The 24,025-nt window shown below is 35.8% G+C and overlaps 4 protein-coding genes and 1 pseudogene across 5 annotated transcripts; 1 reads left to right on the top strand and 4 right to left on the bottom strand.

Annotated features, from left to right (window-relative positions):
- Positions 1-351: 351 nt before the first annotated feature.
- Positions 352-472, bottom strand: LOC145071827 (U2 spliceosomal RNA; annotated as a pseudogene).
- Positions 473-1,031: 559 nt separating this feature from the next.
- LOC145070186 (surfeit locus protein 1-like) lies at positions 1,032-3,329 on the top strand. Its single transcript, XM_079017127.1, has 7 exons — positions 1,032-1,186; positions 1,448-1,729; positions 1,876-1,970; positions 2,070-2,308; positions 2,379-2,562; positions 2,673-2,956; positions 3,039-3,329. The coding sequence occupies exons 2-7, from the start codon at positions 1,543-1,545 to the stop codon at positions 3,106-3,108; spliced, it is 1,059 nt and encodes a 352-aa protein (XP_078873253.1). The 5' UTR covers positions 1,032-1,186; positions 1,448-1,542; the 3' UTR covers positions 3,109-3,329.
- Positions 3,330-6,686: 3,357 nt separating this feature from the next.
- Positions 6,687-8,797, bottom strand: PS1 (Presenilin-1). Its single transcript, XM_079015856.1, has 2 exons — positions 7,186-8,797; positions 6,687-6,998 (listed from the first exon to the last, which is right to left on the bottom strand). The coding sequence occupies exon 1, from the start codon at positions 8,635-8,637 to the stop codon at positions 7,333-7,335; it is 1,305 nt and encodes a 434-aa protein (XP_078871982.1). The 5' UTR covers positions 8,638-8,797; the 3' UTR covers positions 6,687-6,998; positions 7,186-7,332.
- A 1,222-nt stretch (positions 8,798-10,019) lies between these two features.
- Positions 10,020-13,991, bottom strand: ZIGA4 (ARF GAP-like zinc finger-containing protein ZIGA4). 2 transcript variants are annotated; one of them, XM_079014142.1, is made up of 12 exons: positions 13,589-13,991; positions 12,820-12,881; positions 12,571-12,658; positions 12,426-12,487; positions 12,235-12,331; positions 11,736-12,155; positions 11,065-11,652; positions 10,894-10,983; positions 10,715-10,822; positions 10,549-10,635; positions 10,352-10,434; positions 10,020-10,271 (listed from the first exon to the last, which is right to left on the bottom strand). In XM_079014142.1, exons 1-12 carry the CDS (start codon positions 13,682-13,684, stop codon positions 10,214-10,216), a joined length of 1,839 nt encoding a protein of 612 aa, XP_078870268.1. In that variant the 5' UTR covers positions 13,685-13,991; the 3' UTR covers positions 10,020-10,213. The 2 variants fall into 2 exon arrangements, with proteins under 2 accessions (XP_078870268.1, XP_078870269.1); XM_079014143.1 differs by having other exon boundaries at positions 10,894-10,980.
- Positions 13,992-19,928: 5,937 nt separating this feature from the next.
- Positions 19,929-23,362, bottom strand: LOC145071283 (PQ-loop repeat family protein / transmembrane family protein). Its single transcript, XM_079018190.1, has 13 exons — positions 23,213-23,362; positions 22,190-22,447; positions 22,078-22,120; positions 21,961-21,987; positions 21,774-21,866; positions 21,560-21,690; positions 21,318-21,465; positions 21,087-21,215; positions 20,882-21,004; positions 20,763-20,783; positions 20,568-20,626; positions 20,354-20,444; positions 19,929-20,217 (listed from the first exon to the last, which is right to left on the bottom strand). The coding sequence occupies exons 2-13, from the start codon at positions 22,423-22,425 to the stop codon at positions 20,140-20,142; spliced, it is 1,179 nt and encodes a 392-aa protein (XP_078874316.1). The 5' UTR covers positions 22,426-22,447; positions 23,213-23,362; the 3' UTR covers positions 19,929-20,139.
- Positions 23,363-24,025: the final 663 nt, after the last annotated feature.

The following is a 24,025-nucleotide window of genomic DNA, read 5'->3' as shown; positions in this document are numbered from 1 at the left end:
ACCGCTATAGTATAGAGATTCATTAAGATGACGATGTTCGGCAACTTCATGTATGTTAGGGTAGAGAGATATGGTGATGAAGGAGGTGGTCGTCGACGAATGTAGCATGAGGCGGGAGAGACAGAGTACAAGGAAGTGGGAGAGACAGAGTACTAGGAGGTGGGAGAGACAAAGTACGGTAGGTTCCAACGTTAGGTTTCAACGTTGGAGACTAAAGGTAAGAGGTGTCGTTGGAGAGAGGGTGACTAACTGTGGTCGCCTTGACAAAGAGATAGAGATGAAATTATCGTCGATCGGAGGGTAAGGAGAGAGAAAGGTGATGTGTGAACGGTGGGTGGTGATGGTCTCCGGATACGGTGATGAGGAGGAAAAGAAAAGTTATCTAAGTGTGGTCGTCGATGGTCTCCAATGTTTATTACACTGATAAGAATAGATACTACACTTGATCTTAGCCAAAAGGCCGAGAAAGGTTTAACCGGTAATCCAAGTGACTAAAAAAAGGTTTAATAGTTTATAACTTTAATTAATTAATACGATTCAAACTTAGGGTGTGTTTATGAGTGCTTTTTAATCTTAAAAGTGTTTTTGGTAAAAGTGTTTAATGAGATATGAGTTTTTGAAAAAGAAGTTTTTAAAAAGTGTTTGAGTTAGTTTTTGTATTGAAAAAACTAAAAAGTCAATAAGTTGGTTTTAAAAAGTTTTTGACTTAACTTTTAGAGATAAAAAATGGTAAGAAAAGTTTAAAAGCCATCATAAAGCTAAGATTTTATAGGTTTTTTAACTTGCTATCCAAAAAGTTATTTAAAAAATACTTTTAATAAATCAAACATTTTTTTAGCTTATTAGCTTTTTAAAAATAATGTTGCTAATAACACATCCCTTAAATAACCTATTATCATTTTTATAAAAAAATTAATCTATAATCAACTATTTATAATATTTTTTCGATAAAATGAGATTTCTATTTAAACAACCTAATTATTTGAGAATTAAGTCAAACTTGTGTGTTAAACCCATTATTATTACTTTAACAGTAAGTCGAATCATATACCGACTGATCGACGCACTCCTTCGGTCCTTCCCTTAATCGCCTTCGTAGTAGCGAAGTGGCATAAACCCTAGCCACCAGAATTCGTTCTGCTGCTAAAATCTCCAATCCCTCCCTCGTCACTTAATTATTATACAGGTATGCTGAATTTCTGTCTTATGCTCGGTAGTAACATGATCATGGTTTCTCTCTGTGTTCTGCTATCCGCTTATTCTTAGATCTCTCAGTTGGTAATCTTCTATTGTATAATCATGGCCCAGATCACCAGATATATTGTAAACAATAATGCATCAATACAAGATTAACGGGGGCTCAGTGTTGCATCCTATTTAGATTCCAATTTCTGGTTTTGTTTTGATTTTTAATTTTTTCTGATATCTTATTTTCTCTCATTGCCAGGTTGCGATCAAGCGCTTGTTCAGTATGCTTGGCCAAGTAGGTTCTGAAGAGGAGGATAAAGCTTCACAATAGATGCCAAGTTTGTCATTATTCCCATGGCTTCCGTTTCCAAAAGCTTCTTAACAGCAAGAAGAATTGCTCGAGCTTCTTCATCGAGGTGGGTCCCAGAACAGCTATCTTCTTCATTTGTTTACTCATACTCCTCCGCCGTTGCTGCCGCTGAACTTCCACTTCCACCTCCACCTCCACCTCCACTACCAACATCTTCTTCTCGATCTCAAGGTTCCTCTCTTCTCTCAAAATATCTGTCCGTTTGACTCTTAAATTTGGTACAGAAAGTGAATTAGCTTGTGTTATTTTATGCTTTAGTTTAAAGCTATTGAGAACATCTTTAAAGGACCTTGATCTAAACATTTATCATCTATCAGAGAAGCAAAAAGGATGGACAAGATTCCTGCTTTTTGTTCCGGGAGCTATCACTTTTGGATTAGGCTCTTGGCAGATCTTCAGGAGACAAGAAAAGGTTGAAATGCTGCTTTGAACCTTATTGTTCATCTTCAAATCACAACCATACATAGTGAGATATAGTTATATAACTACCTGAAATGATGAGATCATGTAGGTGAAAATGTTGGAGTACAAACAGAGCAGATTACAAATGGAACCTATTAACTGCAACTACATCACCCCTTCAGGTGAAAATCTGGACTCTTTAGAGTTCAGAAGGGTGATCTGCAGAGGAGTTTTTGATGATTCAAAATCCATATATGTTGGTCCACGTTCTAGAAGCATATCAGGAGTGACAGAAAACGGATATTACCTGATTACCCCTCTTATGCCCCTCCCAAGCAGTCCAGAAAGGTTGTTTCACCATTTTTGTTTATATTCACATTACTCCATTCTTTCTAAATTTGTGGAAAACATACTGCAGCTTGCAGATGCCTATCTTAGTGAACAGAGGATGGGTCCCACGAAGCTGGAGAGACAAGTCTGTGAAAATTCTAAAAGAGGATGAACAAGAGCATCCTACAAACATGGAATCTGAATCTACTACTAGACAAGAGAGCAGTTCTTGGTGGAGACTTTGGTCTAAGAAGGCTGATATTACAGAAAAGGTGTGTGTGTAATGTGTATGCTTAATAATTAAGAGTTAAGAACATATGAAATCAAAATATGGATGATGATGATGATGTTGAGAAGAAACTATTACACATGTTTTGTACAGGAAGAGGACGAACAGTTAATGGTGGATGAGGTTGTTGGAGTTATCCGTGGAAGTGAGAAACCTAGTATTTTTGTTCCAGCAAATGATCCGAATTCATTTCAATGGTTTTATGTTGATGTTCCTGGGATTGCTCGTTGTTGTGGGCTTCCTGAGAACACGATATACATTGAAGCAGTGAATGAAAATGTGAACCCAAGTAATCCATACCCAATTCCAAAAGATAACACTGCATTGATACGAAGTTCAGTAATGCCACAGGATCATCTCAACTATACAATCACTTGGTATATGCTCTAAAGTCTAATCCTTTGTTTCATGATTCTACTTTACTAGGATTTTGTTATACTAAAATTGTTTATGATGCAGGTATTCTTTATCAGCAGCAGTTACGTTTATGGCTTTCAAGAGACTACAGCCTAAGAAGAGAATGAGATAATAATTTGAGGTGCTTTTGCTGATCATATTTTTGTGTTTGTTTTTGCTTCTCTTTTGAAAACTGACAAATTTCGGGCTAGGTACACAACATTGTTAGCTCTTTTTTTATGTTTGAGTTGACACATTGTTTAGTTTGTTATTAATAATCACAATACTTGATTACTTCAGTAAAATATTTGTTATTTTTAACATACAAGCTAATATATAATATATTTGATTTCATATATTTGCTTGGTTTCTTATAACCCAAAATTGAAGTGAGGTGTTTGTTGCACATCCAGCAGTTGCAAACACGTATATTAGGATTATATATGTTCATGTCAGTGTAAGCAGTTGAGAAAACCTGATTATTATATTTGCCCATTCAGTAGAAATGGAATAATAGGTGTTCATGGATTTTCTTTTTTGAGTTCATGGGTGTCAATTGATTTCATTTCTAGGTTCATGGGTGTACATCAATTTTGTTTCGGTGAGTAATGAGGTAAGAGAGGGTTTAATGTTTGTACAAGATGTGTCCGTTCATCATTGTGTGTGTGTTGAATCTGAAAGTCATTGATATGCAGGCGTTTGTTCATCATTGTGTGTGTGAGTTAAATCTGAAATTCAGTTGATGAAGGTGATGTGTACTCTACAGTGAGGGGGAGATGTTTACGTAGGGGATGGATGGGATATTTTTATTTTCTAAATATAAAAAGAGAAATTAAATTGTTTTCTACCTTTTATGCCTATAAATGTTTCTGTCTAATAAGATTATGATAAGTGTCATTTTTCCTTATTTTTTTAACTAACTCATTAAGGCTATATATTAGGAATATATTAAATAAAATTAAATTGAATGGTATAATTTTAATGGGTACGAATAGTTGTAGGCGTAAAAGGGAGGAGGTAATTTAATTTCTCATATAAAAATATTAAATTGATTCCTATAAAATGTTTTAGCATTTGGACCATGAAAATCATCCATAACTTTTAGCAGCCCATGGACCAAATTTACAGTTTACATTTGTCCTAATGTCACTTAATGTCACTTTTAAGTTGATATTTCATTGCAAATATAGTCATGTCATTTACTCAAATGCAAGTTCCGTCCATATTTGAAGTTATATAAGACGGAAGCATAACAAAATGCAAAACTAGGGAAAACATTTGGACGATCCGGTTTTTGTCGTCCCTATGGTTTGTCAAAATTTTGGATTTGATTCCTTATCTTTTATTTTGCACTCGGATTTGATTTTAATTTTGTTACGGTGTAAGTCCCTATGATATCTTTTACATTTTCCTTTTTTAGGTTTTTGAGTTAAAGAAAATGAATTAATTGATTAATTAACTAGTGGGACCCACTTGCACTCCCACTCCCACCATTGGTCACCAGCCACTACCCACCACCGCCATAAAACAACTTCCCTTTGTCCGGCCTCTTTCTAGAACCACCACTGGTAACCGGCCATCGTCTTTTTGAAGCTGCCGCGATGTGCTGAACACACAACCACTATATCCAAATTGGCTGTCACTATTGCCAGCTTAAATCGAATAAAGAAGTCGGAAGAAGCAATTGGGGAACAGTTTATGAGGTGTTGGAGGAGGGAAGAAGAAAGCCAAAATGATGAAGATCGATAGCGAAATCTTCAAATTACAAACACCCATTGAAGATTTTGAAATGATTAAGGATTACGACAGCCATGTTCTATTGGAATCGAAGGTTGTTATGAGATAATGGGATCAGAGCTACTCCCATCAATCCAGAAGAAAATCTTGAACCTGTGAAGGTCTATTTCCTAGTCAAGTTACCCAAACTGTCGGAGACGGTGGAGAAGTCGGTGGCAATTAAAAGGGTATTGCATGGTTTAAACGTGAAGGAGAAGGAGAGGTTGGAGCTTATGATGCTGACACAGAGGTTTGCCTGAGATTTAAATGGTTAGGGAAAAAGGTGGTGGTAGGTTGGAAGAGTGTGCTTCTGTTTGGATAAATTCGGATAAAAGGTGAGGCTGCCGAAGGCGAAGGTGGATGGGTTGATCGGAGAAAGTAGAGATGAAATGGAGGTGGCGCAGAGGATTGTTGATCTTTATATGCAGAAGAAGATTTGTCATTGTGCAAAAGAAGAGCAGTCAGCGGTGATGAGCGTTGGCAGTCAATTAGGGAGAACATGGTGGTTGCGACCTATGGTGGCTAAGAGGGAAGATGTTCTTGATGGTGGAGAGAAAATAAAAAGAAGGAAGAGAGGACGATTACATGGTGGGGTTAAGTTAGACCTAGCACAACATGACACGACACAAAAAACCCGACACGAACACGACACGAAATTAGCGGGTTAGGATCAGAGATTTCGACACGTTTATGTAAACCGGTTGACACGACACGACACGATGACGGGTATGGTTAGGGTCAAGACTTTCAACTCAAAGATGACTCGAATTTGACCCGTTTAATTATATATTATTTATTATAAATTTTATATTTTTATAAATATATTATATGTTGTAGACTTCTAGTCGGCCAAACTCAATAATTAGAAGTAAATTCATATTTTCAAAGTTACTTAATTTTAGTCATCCTCACCATCTATTCCTTTTGCTCCCAAACTTTAACTCTTTTCATTTTTCCTTCTAAACTTAATATAAATTTTGTCATTCCATCTCATAACTCAAGTGTCTCACTTTTTCTTTTTTTCTCCACAACTTCTACTTTCCAACCTTTAAAATATTTCAACACGACATGACACAACATATTTACAAGGCATAAACCTTAACGCAAAACCCGACACGAAAATAAACGGGTTGACACGACACGACACGATAATTAAACGGGTCGGGTTAGGGTCAAGCCCTTTCAACCCGTTTAACGTCTTGACCCGACACGACACGACACGTTTGTCAGGTCTAGGTTAAGGTTTGGGTGAAACCATCTTTTTTTTTTTTAATTAATAAATAAGGAACAGTTTATATATAAATAAAAAAGAAAGTATAAAGGGTAATACAATCTTTTCAAGTCTACGAAGGACTAAAACCGCAACATCATACCATCCATCCGAATGTAAAAATAAATAAATAAATAAAAAGAAGATAGGGACCAAATGTAAAATGTTGCCAAACCACATGGACAATTTCAATAAGTTTAACTACACACCAAAAAAAAAAAAAAAAAAAAAAAAAAATCTCATTTGTGAAACTGTTGGTAAATGTGCTGTCACAATATATAAAGTACCCACCAAAGACAACATTGTCGATTCCCTTATTAAACCCCTCAATCGGGTTATTCAAGGAGTAGCATGCACTTAGTATAGGGATGAGACTTCTAGAAGAGCGGGAATAATACAGTTGTTTATTTAATTATTATTATTCTATTAGTTGTGGCATTTGGTGTTATAAAATATGTTTTGGTCCTTTTGATGGGTAAATGCAAGTCCATATTTTCTTGTATGATTATACTCTTTTAGCATGTTTTATTATTCGTAGAGTTATAGAGATTACTCTAAAACTGCACATAACTATTCTTTGTCGTGAGAATTACAAATGAGTTAAGGCCATTGTCGCACAACTGGTGATAAGATTAGAAAGATCTTAAGAACACTACATCAGTAACTGAAATCATGAACCAAAAACCAAATTCTTTTCTGCAGTATGTGGTAAACTGAACAGAAAATCACAAGATTTCCATCAGCCCAAGATAATTCATGAATTTACAATATTTGACAAGACTCAAAACTAACTAGCTACACCTATGCCTATGCCTATGCCTATGCCTAACCACAGTTTTGATAATTTCATATGCATACAACAAGAATGCCTATACTGCAAACTAACTCAGTCATATTTGTGTTGCGTGAAATAAAATGTCATTGTCATCCACTCTACATAGACCCATTAGCCATACATGATTCTCCACATGTGAATCCTGTATAAATATAATCAGCACGTATGACAAATATTAAAGCTGAATTATTAAATTTACAGCAATCCATCAAGATAGAGGCATAAACATGTATGTTACTTGAAAATTTATAGTACCAGAGAGGACGATGAGTTACAATTTGGGGCATGATCTCATTTACTCTTGAATCAAGAAAATCATAAAAACTTACAGGATTGGAATTCATGAAAGATACTTGCAGCATGGAATGATTCATCCATCAACTTGCAAAAATTTTACAACCCAAAAGCCAAAAGGTGAAAGTTATCCCCTACCCCTCTAGAGTGATTTGAAGTAACCTGGCTCTATGAGAGTATAGTCAAAACATCATTAGATTTGTGGATGTCCCAACCACAAAGGGTTCCATTAATAACCGGGTCAAGAAGTAGAACATGATACCCAGTGCTATAGAAATTGGGAGAGCTGGCAAAGCTTGACGAAACACTGATAACAGTATAAGAGTGCACCCCAATCCAGATATAATAGCAAGGTAACAAGCATACACTGTCATCAAATCATACATTGCAGCTCTACCCACAAGAACACTATAAAAAACAAAGTCACCTAGCCCAAGTTTTATGCCTCTACTAGTCTCCTCCTCATCAATAATCTCCCTGCCTCTTCTAGATTCATTCCCCCCCATGCCCAGAATCGCACCAAGTGGTGACAAATCCACTTCTTCGTCTTCAATGATATCAGTTCCAGTTCGATGGATGCGATCAGTAGAAGAAAACTCACTACTGCCACTTGAACTAGACCTCATCCTATCTCTTAGGCTTGGAACCAATGGGGAAGTCTCCTCCATCGTCTCATCGGAATCACCACCATTCCTGGAATCACTAGGATTATGCCGGGTCATCTCAACCTCCACTGACTCAGAAGAGACCCCGCCAACCAAAAGCCCAAAACCAGATCCTCTAGGGTTCCGAGAAACTGTTGGCCGAGCCTCGTAAACCAGAGCAGGAAGTTCATCATCTCTGCTAGATGCCAATTCAACCAAGATCTTAAGAGGTCCACCAGGAGCCAAAACCGCAACTAAATCGTAGAGAGCCAACGCTACAAGCAGAGTCCAAGTGGTCCATTCTGGCAGATTAGTAAACCACGCAGCCACAATTATACCCAGAAGGACCATATAAACCTGCCTCAACAATATCGGTATCGGTATACCCTCAGCGAAAATCGAGAGAACTCCGACGACTGTGAAATTGAAAAGCAAAATGAGACACGTGATGGCATCAATCGGAATCGAGAACTGTCGAATAATGGAAATGAAGATGGAACCGCCCATGACACCAAGCACAAAGAATGCAGAGAAACGCATGTAGTTCTTGAGGAAATTGGTAAAGTTGTAGTAATAAAGGAGAACAAGAAGGAAAGTTACAGCGGCGATGAGGATGACAAAGACAAGAGCATTGAGTAGTGAGCCTTCGATCTTCTCGGATGTAGAATCCGTCGGTGTTTCGAGGTAGACGAGATTAGCAGCGGTACGGATGGGCTCGCCAGACGAAGAGGAGAAGGATGTGAGAGAGTAGACTATAAGGACGACTAGGAGCATGCAAATTGAGACCGGAGACATTACGCCGATGATTTCCACTCCGATTGATTCCAGGATACTCCCATCCATGGCTTCAGATTTCCGATTTGGCTTTCGAAGGGCAACTTCCAGGTAAAACTGTCGTCAAATTCTAGGGTTCTTACGGATTTCCGGTGAAGTAAAGTAATTGGGAATTTTACAAAACGGTCTTTGAACCGTTCTCGAACATAATACTTCTTTACCGGAGTCTGACCTGGCACTCTGGGATTTGTTAAATATATTTTAGTTTTTGACTTTTAACTAAAAATTTATATTTAAAGAAGTTATAGTGCAAAGTGCAAACATCTTTTGAGTATGTTTCTTAATATAATAATGTTTTTAGAAAATCCCATTGAACTAATTAGCAAACTTTTTGGATTATAAAAAGAAAGTACAAATGAAATAATTAATTGCATAAAATTGACGAAAGAAGATAAAAGAAAAAAAATATTGAATCTGTTTTGCTTTTTTCACATATTTTGTCCAACTAAAAATTATTATTATTATCTAAAAAATTATAGGGTAATTAACTATTAATTTTTATATATTCATATTTATATTATTTGTTGCATACAATTGAAATCATGTTTGTTGATTATAAAAAATATCATTTTGACCGACTATTACATGTCTAGCAGTTTACAGGTTCAAAAAACACAATTAAAATTATATTTGTTATTCAATAAACACAAATAAACTTATATTTTTATACATAATTTACTATTAAACTAACTTCTGTACAAATTTGGCCACTTTCATATTTTCCGGCCATTATCACTTTTTGGAAATCTACTTTCATATTTTCCGGCCATTATCATTTTTTGGCCAACACAATTTCAAAACGCACAATCTCATCATTATCTTCTCAGGTGAAAACGCTCCCAACCCCTCCTTTTATTATTATCAAGCATCCATCTTTCCAAAGCTTACAAATTTCTCTGCTCCTCTTCTTTTCTTGCTACTTTGTGAAAACCATCCTACCTAAACATCTCTTTCCATCTCATTTCTTCTTGAAGCACCGCCATCAGTAACCACATCCATTAAGGGAAATTTAGATTATTTTCGTAGTGGTGTAGATGATTATAATGATGATAGAAAACAACGTTTATTGTTGGAGAAGGATGATGTTGGTGGGAAGGTAGATCGTGTCTAAAGCAAGTTTGATGATAAATAATATCCAAACACCATCTCAATCAAAAACTTCTTCCTTGCTCATTGTATTCCAAAAGAAATAGAAATCCATAAACCGAGTTGATGTATGATTTCAAAGAATATTATATAGAGGTAGACCATCGGGAAACGTTTTGTTTTATACCAAAGCAGGTGAAAAACTTAAAATCAACTAATCGACTTGACTGCACCTACCTAATTGCAAATAACTTTATTAATCAGGCGGCTTCTGGACGCAACTCATATCATATGTTACTCAGTGATGACTCGTTCAAAATCCTGTGTTTTTATTACGAATAAACTAGCATTCCTTCCTTAAAAAGATTATACATGCCACCTACCGACTGCTTTAAAATTGCCAAATACCATTAAACCCAAACACACCTTATTTTTACAAGGAAACAAGAATAACAATTTTTAACATAACCATGTAAACAAAATCACAAAAGAATAGACCCTATCCAAACGGATTCCCACCACCAATTGAAGCCACAGGTCCCTGAGCTTGAATGTTCCTACAAAATGACCCAAAAACATTAAAATAAATTATGTTACTAATAAGGTAAAATTATGTAAAAATAACAGAGACACTTACGGAATCTGCATGCCTGGTGCTGCACTTTCAGGAAACCAATTATGATTTGGCAGACTAGATTGCAAAGAGCTCATGTCCAAGAACTGCATTTGGAATTTTATTTTATTTTATTTTTAAAAAAAAAAACAGATTTTGAGAAGTATGCTGGTATGAACTTTTTTAAATGAAAAAAAAAATTATATACATGAAAAACTTACCATGTTGCTAGCTTCAAGATCCTCATCACTAGGAAAATCAAACGGATTGCGAGATTTTGTATCAATTCCATGTGATTGTGCTGCATCCTGAAACAATCAAATATATAAGAAAATAAATTAACAATGATAATTATAATGTGTTTATAAATAAATTAAAGCATCCTACCAGGACAGGGAGTTGATTTGAAGAGTCTAATGATCCAATGACATGTGGTGTTGTGTTAAGAAAAGAAGCAGGTCTGGCATCCACATCAGCTTGTTTCATCTTCATATTCTGTAAATAAATATATAATAAAACAATTTGCTTCCTAATAATGATATTTGTAGCTAAAAATTAAGGGTTACCTCTGATATCCCCCATGCCAAATACGGATCAACAGGTAAAGGATCTTGAAAAGGTGTATTAGACTCTTGAAATGAACTCCATGATGACTGCTAAACAAAATTAAGAGTGATACAAATGAATAGAATACATGTAATTATGTTTGAGTTGATAACACAAACCTATTGCAATACCTGATTATTCTGAGCCCCAACTCCAAGTGGGATCCCAGTATCATCAACACCAAAGTCTTGATGAAATGACCATTGAGAGTTTTTGTCCATAGAATTAGATGGAGGTTGGTCAAATTTCCCAAAAGACCCTTCACTTGTAGAAGTTTCCGGCACAATGGTGGTTGAATTTTTAGCAGGTTGTGCATGCCAAGGCATGTCAAATGTGGCCCATCCCTCATTTTCTATATCTTTCACTTTCAGGGTGGTTGTCTGCTGTTGTGGCACAACAGTAAATAAATCCAAAGCTGAGGGGTCAAAAGGTTGGAACTGCTGATTTACACTTGAAGTATTATTATTTATGGACAAAGTTGAAGCTGAAAAGTCAAATAGGTCAATGACTGAAGGAGCAATCGCAGGAGCAGGTGTGGTTGATTGAGGTGCATATGGATATGGTGCACTAAAAAGGTCTAAACCACCAAACTTTTCAGATTCAGCAGATGTTGTGGTGGATTGGGATTGAGGTGCATATGGTGCACTAAATAGGTCCAGACCATCAAACTTTCCAAATTCAGCTGAAGCTGTAGATGTGGTGCCTGAAGGACCAGGTTTCTAAAATAACACAGAATAAAATAAAAATCAGAATCTACAAAATATATAGTTTTTAGTAACAACAGGGATAATGTAGTATCAACCTGATCTGATTCTCCTTTAGCATTTGGACTGGAGAATGTGTTGACTGAAGACTGCTGCTGAACATCTTCAGTTAAATTATCTCTTGACATTTCTCTACTGAGACTACTGAATCCAAGTTCCTTCTGATAGGGAGGCGATTGGGTACCAGATCTAAACGGGTCAGCTCCACTACTCCCTGAATAATCTGATACCCGAGCATTAGCCACCTCATTAGCAAAACTATCCTCTTGCCCATGATCACTTAAACGACTGGTGCTCAAAAACCTTAACATTCCTCTATCTGATCCAGGCTTTTTAGTAAGTGCAGGAGCCTGTTTCCCATAACGCCGTTCTTCATATTGATAATCATATGGTGGACTTTGAGAGTAAGAATGATATGAACTAGCTCTTCTTGTTTCATCTTCATGGTTTCTAAGGCTCTGATAAGTTTATAACCAAATCAGCACACACCAAAACAAAACAAGCTCACTTGTTAAGACTTAAGATGTTGTATCTTACCAGTGTATCTCTAGGAGGTTTTCCAGAGGCCTTTGAAGCGAAAAATTTCTTATCCACATACACACTCTTTATAAACTCTCTAACTTTCTCCACATTGCTGTAACAGAGACCATGCATGACAACTGACAAGTCTATTTTTATCGGAAAAAAAAAAAAAAAAACACATGTAAAAATTTAAAAGTGTGTATCACCTGTTATCTGGGAGTCTTTGCTCTCGTGGGTCCCAATCTTTAAGAAATGTTTCCCTTGCACGCTGAAGAAGCAAACATAATGTCAGAAAACAGAATAGCTTCCATGGAGAAAAAGACATTGGGTAGTATCATGTTTCACGTGTACCTGATTACCACCTTCTTGAAGGGCTTCCACTTCTTGTGAAGTGAATTTGGACATTGACACAGATTTAACTCGGTGAGTGAACTCACGGCTGCAACATGCATTGAGGTAACTTTAATATGATGTTGAAAAAGATTACTAGGTTACCCAGCATACATACATTGTTTTATGTATATCTAAGTAACACATACATACATTGTTGATGTTGAATAGCATTGAAAGAAAGAACTTCAACTAGGGACAAAAACTCACTGTATCCCACTACATGTCATGCAAATGAACGTCCAAAAATTTGTGCACACGTATTGAGGTCCCTGGAAATCAAATTTTAAAATTAAAATATGGTCAGGGAAGAGGGTGAAGCAATATAAGTTTTATCACCAAAATAAACAAGTTATGCAATTATTATTTCAAGTAACTTGCTATAACCCCAGACTAGTATGCTTTACATAAATAATGAAGCTATAAGTTATAGTTGATTATTAACAGGAGCATATGACACTTTGTGCTTCGGACCTCCCATGGAGTTAGAAGAATGCAAAGACTAATCTGTCACTTTATGAGATAAGTAAGAATCTAATCATCAATATGGCATACTCATTTAGCTATGCGGATATCCCATTATGAATAAATGATTCAGTTCTAGGAAATCAACTATGAAAACACTCAGACTTATGTGAGCTAATACTCACTTAAGTAGATAAAATGTCTTCAAGTAGAAAAGGTAGGTTTCCAACTTTTGAAACACCTATTATTCTAATTTGTTTCCATTGCAAAAAGATTATTTATATGCAATGTTGTTAAGTAACTGGGAGTCTCATCGTTACAATGAAACAACTTCCAGTCATATGAACTAACATAATTAGGTAAGCAACTGATTCGGTCTCTATCAGCAACATTCATGAATACTCGAACAACGATGAACAACATGTGTGAAAACTTCCAAAAACTACAAACATAAAACTAGTATAACTAAAAGAAACTGTAAACTTTAAAAAGGTATATACATAGAAACACATACCAAGCTGTTGCAGTTGATGCATCTTCGATTAGGGGGAAGTTTCATTAAACCCCTTATAATTTTCTCATTTCGCTCCTCCTCCTTCCTGCTGCTCATTTTTGTATTGATTTCCTCAAGAAAAACTGCTTCCTATCCTAAAAATTGTTCAAATTGTGAATCTGAATAGGAAAAAATAAACACAAATAGAGGATAACTGAATCTAGGGTTTTTGGGTTTTCAAAGAGAGGGATTGAATGAATCAGCGGTATCCCTCTTCCCGACTCTTGCTCGATTTCCTAGCTATCTCGTCAGCGCAACGACAAAAATTAGTGCTTGAAATTGTGCTTTTTAGCTTTTAGGCTCAATTATATATGCATTATTTGTAGAGTGTAGTTGTGCACATCCATCCAATATCCATTCAAATTTGGCCCGTTACAGTACATGATGCTCTGCCTATACTCCCCGTCCAGTCAAAACGTGGTAAATTTGCATGTCAACCCCCTTATTATTGATTTAAAGCATTCCAACCCTCCAACTTATGAAATATTGTGTCTCAACTCATATTGACTTAAGAGATTCAACTTCAACCAAACCAATTATGAATTACCGGAATGAGTAATGCTACGCTCTTGATATACGGCGCACATTTTGTTGGTCTTTTCTTCCTTTTTAAAATGAAAAATCATTCGTAATGATGGTTGACGAGTCATGTGATATTTAAATTATATTAAAGGTTATTTGATAGTTGTTGATTGAGTTGGATATGATTGTGTCAAACAAAGCTACATATTCGACCGATAGAATCTTATAAATTATGTTATAGGGTCTGTTTAATAGTTGTTGTCTGAGAAACTGTTATGTGGAAAAATTTACTGACCGGGAAAAGAATCATGTTATTTGATTGTACATCTGATTCATTGCGATGAATGATGAAAAATAAACATATTACCTTGTTGTTTTATATTGTAATAGGTTATTGAATAATTATAAAAACATACAAATTATCATACAAAATCAAAATTATACGATAATCATTTAAAAATCCAAGTATAAATTGCCATACAAAATCAAAATTACACAAAATGTATGTTAAAATCATAATTTCTGGTTGAAACTTTATATATGAAATGGTCCTCCTAAATCCTATGCTCGAAAATCAAAAGAAAGAAAGTAAGATGAAACAGATAAAGGTTCACGTCTGATATTCTCCAATCAGAAGACAGACAAAATTGCAAAAATTGTCCATGTGTTTGCCAAAATTATGTGTTTGTGGTACAAAAAGATTTCGTTGTTCATCACTAGTTCAATTTTAGATACTTTGTGTGGTTTTAGTTCCTATAGTAGGCATTTTTTGTGGTTTTGGTCCATACCCAACTTGAAATGATGAATTTTCCCTTCATTAATTTTTTTTTAAAATTTCTTTTTAAATATTCTCTATATATATTTAATTAAAAACCAAAAAAGACAAATTATACTATACCCACCGCACCCCTCCTCCTTCTAACCTACCCACTCACATTTACTTAATGTTTCTCTGTAACATCCCAAAAATACAGGCCAAAAATTTCATTTTTAAATACGTTATTATAAAACCAACAGTGTAATAAAACATATGTAGTATTATGTCATGTCAAAACCAAAGTAGAAATAATCAAACATGTTATCATAAAACAATATCAGAGTGTAATCCCAAAGATTTCATGTGCGGAAAACCATAGTGTTATGCGCTGCGATCAAACCGGCTCCTTTCCTTTAGACACAAAGTACCTGAAACCAAAACTGAAAACCATAAGCACGAAGCTTAGTGAGTTCCCCCATCATACCACATACCATACAATCACATATCATACATACTGGCGGGCAATTCTGGGGTGTCCGACCTACCCGGTACAACCATTCTGGGGTGCCGACATACCCGTGTCAAGCCGTTCTGGGGTGCTGACTACCCATGTCAAGCCATTCTGGGGTGCTGACTACCCATTGGTCCTAACAACCGATCCTCGGGGACTATTTCACCCCCTACTGCTACTGTCACATATATCATAACATAACATATTATCAGACATATATGGGGTGTCCGATATACCCTTCAGTCCTAACGACCGAACTTGGGGACTATTCCCCTCCTACTACCACTATCACATACAACATATCATGCCAGCATATAACATATCAGGTAGTAGCAAACCTAGATGATATCACAAAGACAATCATCTAACATACAACTCCTACTCGTGGGTCGGCATTGTGGCCGTAGACCCACCGCTACTGGAAGGTAACTCACCTCACACTATTGAAGTCCCAAAGACACCATCCCACACTTGCTGAAGTCCCGCAGACTCGACCCCAACTGTTGGCTGACAGATTCCCGAACTATCAACACCAAAATAACACCTAACTAATAATTGGGTCCCAATACATAACTATAAGTATATCCTTTGGGTAATTACTACATTACCCCTAACTTGGCTTATTCAAGCCCAATGCCCAATCCATAGGCCCAAAGTCAATTAGAAATCAAAGCCCAACACATGGCCCAATTTTCCAAATTGGGCCTAGGCCTAAACATGGTCTCATTCTAAGGCCCAAACTATGGCCCAATTTTCCAAATTGAGCCTAAACCCATTACATGGGCCTTACGCTAGGCCCATTAAATTATTCTAGTTCAATTGCTTGCTCTTGGACGGCCCATTATTATCTCAATCATTTAGGCCCAACATAAAGGCCCAATAATATACCCAAGTGAAATTAGGGTTTCACATAAAATGATGATTAGGGTTAAGTTTCCTACTTAACCCATTAAGGACTTAATCCATTAAGGACTTAATTCGTTAAGTCCAATATTGCTTAGATTCATCTTCGCCAAAGTTTATTATTTAATATCTCAAATTATTAAATAATTCTCGTGTGTCTCGATTAATTCCCCAAAATTACGGTTTCATGGCATTAGGGTTTTCCAAACCCTAATTAGGGTTACCAACCCAATACCAGTCCATTAATTAATTTGTTGGGCTTTTAGATCAATTAGGGCTTTATTGGGCCTATTAAGCCCACTAAAATATCATTGAGCCCATTAGGGTTTTATTAGGTCAATTAGAGTCCATTAGACTCATTAGGGTTTTCACTAAGCCCATTTGGCTTCATTGGGCCCATTAGGCTAACAAGGGCCATTAGGGTTTCTAGCATCCCCAACCGAGTCAACTCACAAGACAAGCACACCGCCACCCGACACAGCAGCCGGTGGCGGCAGCCACCACCCTACGGTGGTGGTTTGAGATTTCATTTCATTATTTTGACACTATTACAGTTACAATGCAAAATCTCAAAATAACACACACTCACACTAATACTAACACACACATACAACCACCTAATGGTGGCCGGCGGCGGCGCATGGTGGTTATCTTCATAGTTTCCGGCTAACCAACATCCACACAACACCCACTCTACTGAAGCAATAAACCACACACACCAAAGCATGCACAACGACCTTCTCCGGTGGCTAGCGACGGCGGACTAGGGTAGCGACCCCTATGCATTATGCTCGGACCCCGAAAGCAGCCACCCACATGGTGGCACTCCACGAACGACAGAGACCCACGAAGGTGGCAGTAGCGGCTAATGATCGAACAAAAGCGGCAGCCACGCTCCAGCTCTCCGACGGAGGCAGCAGCAAGGTAACAATGGCAGTTGGCGGTTCGCAGCCTCGTCGTCGACTGATGTTGCGGCTCCACTGACGGCATAGGCGGCAGTCGGTCCATGCGGCGGTTAAAGAAGGAGAAGAAGAATGAGAACGGTGGAGGCTAGGAGGCAGACGATCGATTCTTCAGCGTGCCTCGGGTTCGTCGGCACTCGTCGGGGAAACATCTCCGGTCTCAGTGGCCCTCCAAGCCACTCACAGCGTCACCTCGATGGTTTAGTGATGACAAACGTAAATTCTCGGCCGAGCTAGGGCTAATTTGATTTGTTCAATTAGTCTGTCGTCATAAATCAGAAATCGAGAAGTAGTACAGAGAGAATGATTTGAAATCATATCTCATATGATATCTAGAATGGAGGAATATATGATCCCTTATCTAAGGACACGCGTATCTGATAGGATCAGAGTTGACAGCGGCTTTAGAAAGCTACGATTGCAGATCAGGATCTGAAGTCATACGCAGAATAGTTATTAGACTTATCCAAGTGGGAGACTGTTGGATTAGTGTCTAAGTCCATAACCATTTTGGTATGTACTTGACCCGATGGTGCATGGTCCTTTTGGGTTGCCTTCACCAAAGCAACTTGATAGGATGAATTATGGAGAGAAAGGATTAAATATGATTTATTAATATATTATGGAAATAATATATTAAAGGAGAAATCATATTTTTTAATTAATATTAGTCAATAATTAATTGGTAATTAGTTTTGTGACTAAAAGAGATTAATTAAACTTAAGGGACTAGAATTGTAATTATAAGATAATTGCAATTTGGGCCATGGATTGCCTTGAATCAAGGGGTGGACGAATTCTATGGGGAAACCCATAAGGAAATCATCCATGGGCTTGATTAAAGGAGTCTATGGGTTGCTTAGGGCTTAAGCAACCAAATTAGGGTTTCCTTGTTAGATAACCCTAATAGCCTCACTATATATAGAACCCTTAAGGCTCAAAAAACGTGGGGAAGCTTCTTGCTAGGGTTTCACACGTTTTTGGGCAGCCTCTAACCTCTCTCCTCTTCATCCTCTTGCTTATGGTGTTTGTGAGCCATTAGAGGAGTGACACTTGTGACTCTAAGCCTTCCAAAGTCAATTCAAGGAGGAATTGGGATTGTTATTGCTTCATAACAATCAAGGTACTATCTTAAACCTAATTATATGTTAATATTGATTTCCATATGCTAGAATTAGGGTTTATAGTCTTGGATTCAAAGCATGTACAATAGAGAAACCTAGATCCAAGCATTAGGGTTTGTATGAGCACATAGGATGTCTTATGACCAAAACCCATCAAATCGTTCACCACCACTCATCAATACTTTCAACCGGGATTGGGTTTGAGAAGGAGATGCAAGTTTTGACCAACATATGAAAAACGAGGAAAAAGACGATGAAGGTTTCAATTTCTAGGGATCTAGGTTTAAAATCCCCCGCTATCGGAAACTTACATCTGGTGGAGATCTAAAGTCCCCACTGGAGTTTGAATTTATTTCTTGACCCAGTTTGTTATCTTATTCTACAACCAATCTCCTACCACCGGAAGCTTAGCTTGATGTGCGGTAGGCGATTAGATTTGGGTTTAAACTCCCCCACTGTCTCTATTGACAAAGCTCGTCACTCCTTTCCCGATATACAAACAGATCAATAGCATCTGAAGGTTTCTGGCGGCATCTGGCAACAAACAGTACAGGCGAATGGTAGTGGCATTCGGGTTGGTCTTGAGTGTATTTTCTTGAGAGAGCGAAAGAGACGTGAGAGGGATATTAGATATGGGAGGTACCACCAGAGAGAGAGAGAGAGAGAGAATATATGTCTATGTGTGTGAGAAAGAGAGAGAGTGAAAGACAGAGAAAGGCAGAGGGAAAGTGGGCCATTTTATAATTTTTAATTACTTAAAATCATTAAACTTAATTAAAAAAAAGAAAAAAAAAACAAATAAGCAGGATATAATCGTCTTTTTAAGTGGATATGGACCAAACGCAATAAAAAGATTTAATTTTAAACCATTTGTGCACCATCAAAATTTTTTAGCCCAAAATTACAAAATTTTGCCAACCACATGAACATTTTTGCAATATTGTCTAAATGATACAAATAAAAAAAAGGATATGGTTACCTGTGGGGCGAAACTAGTGGCTCTAGTGACAACGAAGTAGGGAGTTTTGTGAGGAGATGATGATTGTGGGGCGGATCTAGTGGCTCTAGTGGCAACGAAGTAGGGAGTTTTGTGAGGAGACGATGATTGTCTGATGAAGAGTGAAAAGATAAGAAAGAAAGATGCGAGATTTTTGGCTCAATTGTCTTTCCGGCCAATTTAGCCAAAAAGATATAGTTTTGAGTTTTATGAAAAAAAGTTATCTTACCGAAAAAAACTTTTTTTATATACAAATCAAACAGTCTTTCCAACTCATTCAACTTGAAAGATCTTTGAAAATATGTCTATCAAACAAGCCTGTATTAATAGGTGATACTTATATTTTGAAGAATTACAAATGTTATACTTATATTTTGAAAAATTACAAATGGTCGGCAAGATGAAATAAAATAACATTTTGAATCATCATCAATCATGTATAAATTTTATTGTTTTGCATTTTGGGAAATCATCTTATGTATTCTTATAATCGTGATAGTCATTTTTAATACAACATCAACGAAATGTTTGAAATTCTTTGTCATTACTAGAGCCCACTTTGAAACAAAAGAATCTCAATGTTAAACAGCGTCAACCATGCAACTTTCCACTCCATATGCATATTACACGTTGAAACATTTTGTATGAAATGTTTTCTATTAAATTAAGATAAGAAATAAATCAAAGGAGTGGTGAACAAAACAACAAATTTCTACTTCCTTTTGTTGGTCAACAATCATGGATCCAACTCCCTATGCCTCGTGTCAATACTTCTACTCTTCCGATAGCGAAAGTAGATAAACTGAATTAGAATCTAGCATCACATGCATGTTAAGGATCAACAGTCTTATGAAAAATAAAAATAAAAAAACTTTATATATTTTATAAAACTCAAATGATATATTTTTATAAAAGGCAAAAAAAAAAAAAAACATAGTTTTCAAGGATACAAAAGTATCAAGCATCACGCATCCACTTGCTTCCACCACCCATGGAAGATTCGGGTGTATTTTTGACCATTCCAGGCTGTTCACAAGTATGCTACACAAATACATAAACATCGATCATACGTTTCAAAATACTTTACAGATTTTACATATATTTAAACAATTCATTAACTAAATTATAATCATACTTTTTTTATGATATCACATATATACTAACCTTGCTACATAAGTAGAGTTCCCAACAAGTGCAAAGACAAACATCAGTGGATTCAAACCCTACACATTTCAGAGAATAACATAACTGAAGCATTAATTTCAATATGCAGACACATTTGACAGATACATGTTTTTATTAAAAAAATTTGCCCACTCAAAAAAGAAATAATAAACAAAGAGAATATGAAAGATATACCTGAACATGTCCCCTTCTTATCTGTGCAGAAATCAAGGACATCCAAATATAAACATATTAATACACTTATTTTATTTTAATTTTTAAAATTGAATTTAAGAAAAGGGAGGGGTTTTTACATTTAAGAAAATTTGTGGGAGGCGTCCACCCATATAAATAGCTGCCATTCCCCAACCAAGGAAGGTACCGATTCCAATACTCTGAGAGCTCCCCTCATTACCTTCCACTAAACTGCCACTTACCTGCAGTTATAATTAATAATTATTACCTAAACTAAAATGCAGTAATAAATGTAATAACAAGAACCAAATTAGTAATCTTTGCCTGTAAAAGCTTTCTTCCCACTTGAATAACAAATCCTTCATGTGGTTTTACAGAAGAAGTAGAATCAAGGTAACTGTTTCTTTCAAGTTTGAGATTCGATGTGTACAAGAAAATTGCCACAGTGAAAACCTGAATCATAAAACACCATATTTATCGCAAAATCAGTGACAAAAGTTTATTAGTTTTCTTTCAAATGAAGAAGTTAATTGCATAAAAGTACAACAAACGCACCACACATAGCATAGTCTTAGGTTGTGACTTTCCCAAAAGCAAGGGTTCTTGAACAGAACCCTGATCACATGTAGATATAGATACAGGGGTAGTTGCTCTTTGAAAGAAATTCGTAGGAGTGTGACTTCTAGTTAAAGATCTAGCAGAGCTGCATCAATCGTCAAGAAAGATAAATATATAAATAAAAACTAAAAAACATGGAGATATATTATAAAGTAATTGCTTCAATGGAAGAACATTACGTGTAGTATACTCTCTCAGGGGCAGAATCGTAATCAGCAGCTGGAATTGGCAAACTTGGAGTGGGTTTTGATAGCATAGGAGCTGTTGAGTCGTCCAGGTTGCATTTTATTTTCTTGTCTGCTGACTCAATCTGTAAAAAAATGAGGAAACTTTATGGATTAAGAACTACCTACCATATTAATAATTAAAAAAAAAAAGAAGGAAAATTGTTACCTTATGATCTTGTCTTTTGGATGTATTTTGATGACAGAAGTAACCATAGTAAAGTGCTTGGGAAGTAAGAGCTAAGGTAGTCACCAAGTACAACTACAACCCACCCAAAAGTCAATAAAAAGTGCAAATTCAACTTATAAAAACAGAAAAATGAATTAAGACACTTCGTGGGTTAAGAAGTGCTTACCACTGCCATATAATACTGTGTTGGAAGCTGCAGGGTAAGAGAATACAGCCAAACACCATAGTTAAAACGATGAAGAAGAAGAAAAATAACAAAACAGAATCAGAAACAGAAACTCACTGTAGCTGGTTCAAGCAAACAACCAAAGACGTTGAAAAGATCTCTGCCAAACAGAAAAAGAAAAGTAAAAAAGGGAAAAAGGGAAAAGTAAATACAAGTATATTATTATTACCCGAGTATCCATGTCAAAAGGAAACACATAGCAAGGCCTTCTGAAGATTTTTGTTTGTAATTTGTGATGATCTGAGGTACCTCTGCAACACCCCAACTCATAACACTAATTAATCCCAATATCAGTGAAATCCAATCCTTCCTTGTGCAAAGACAATATTTCATGTAATTCCTAGCCCATTGTGAGCAATGTTGATCTACAGGACACATTGGCATATTACTTTTCAAGAGTTCCATGGCATTCAGCAAGCTGTAGTACCTATAAAAGAACATGACGTTACATTATTATCAGGAGATTCAAGATTGTATCAAGTGATATCTGAAATATTCAAATTAAAAGATGTTTCTATTAAGTTTAGAAAAATAAAGGATCAATTCTGTTTAAAAGGTTATTCCTTTGATCATAAAAGTCAAAAAAGTACATGTTCCTCAAAGTAGTAAGACTATTCAAGATTGTTAATTTTGTTGAAATAGACTTTTTGTTTTTTGTTGCTATCTGTTGACCTTGTGGCGAAAAGAATCACAAAAACAACCTCTGTTTTATCAATTTAACACATACTGTATGCAAACAAATTGTTTATTCCACTTTTGTGATAGATTAATATTTAATTAAATATAGGGAACCAAGAGTTCAATGGCCCAGGGGATCTGTACTATACGAACAGCGGATTGAATTCAGGGTAGGGTACCTTGGAAAACTAATAATTATATATGTATATAATGTTTTCATCATTATATTACTTACGACTACCAGAACATCCAAGCAAATGACAAAACTAATCACTCGATCCAACGAAAAATTCCTACAATTTCGCGGCAAAACAGAAAAATTCAAACTACGACGAAAAAAAATCTAGTAGCCATAATAAGAACAGTTCGAATTTAGATGCTGCTGCATTATAAGTATAAACAAAACAGAAACTAGAATCGGATGATGTGAAGCTTAAACCATATGAGCAGAAGAAAGCGAAAATACGATTCAGGTAAACGATAAGAATTGTAAAAACATAGCGTAGGTGATTACTCGATAGTCTTCAATTCATCACTAAATAACTTCTCCGGTTGTTTTGAGAATGGAAGGAAATCCACTGCAAGGGCTAAAAACTAAAAAGCATAATGGTGTGCAATTTACAAGGAGTTGTCAGCTTTCTGCCGCACCTTTGCTTGCTTTATATCATTAGCCACCTGCCCTGCCTGCCATTAGGGCGACCCCACTTCAAGTCTTCGAGTGAAAATATGGGCTTCTCAATCCAAAACTTGCTATAAATTTTTACAATGTATTTAATATTTTTATTTTTATTTATTTTCTCAAATAACTTCTCCATTTTTATAGTGATTCCGCTCATAATTTTTTTCAATAATGATTCCAATATATATACTTTTATCATTATATTATTATATTTATAAAAAAATAATAACTATAATTATGGAAAAATAATAGATGAAGAGCGAAAATTTATGAGATAAATTTTAGTCTCAAATTTGTTTGTTGAAGATTTTAAATTATGAATATCAGATATATATCCTAAAAATATCATCCAAGAGTTCGATATCATATAATTAAAAAAACTTTTTAATTTATATTTTTAGTAATTTATAGTTTTTATATTTAAATATTAATATATTATTATTATTTTAAAAAGTTACTATATTTTGAAATTTGTCATTATAACGATTGATTAATTAGTTGTGTTTTATTACTATTCATGTTACTTATTTACCATGTTATTGAAAGTTTTAATTTAGTAGAGAGGTTTAAAGCTTTCTCATAACTTTTTATTTTATTTAATGATTGTTGTATAAGATTAAGTATTTCTTGTATTTGGTTATGATTTTC

This window comes from Lactuca serriola, chromosome 8 (genome assembly GCF_051521515.1).
Source record: "Lactuca serriola cultivar US96UC23 chromosome 8, Lser_US96UC23_V15, whole genome shotgun sequence".
Taxonomy (NCBI): domain Eukaryota; kingdom Viridiplantae; phylum Streptophyta; class Magnoliopsida; order Asterales; family Asteraceae; genus Lactuca; species Lactuca serriola.
The sequence above is the reverse complement of the archived record's forward strand: the minus strand, read 5'-3'. Positions and strand labels throughout refer to the sequence as shown.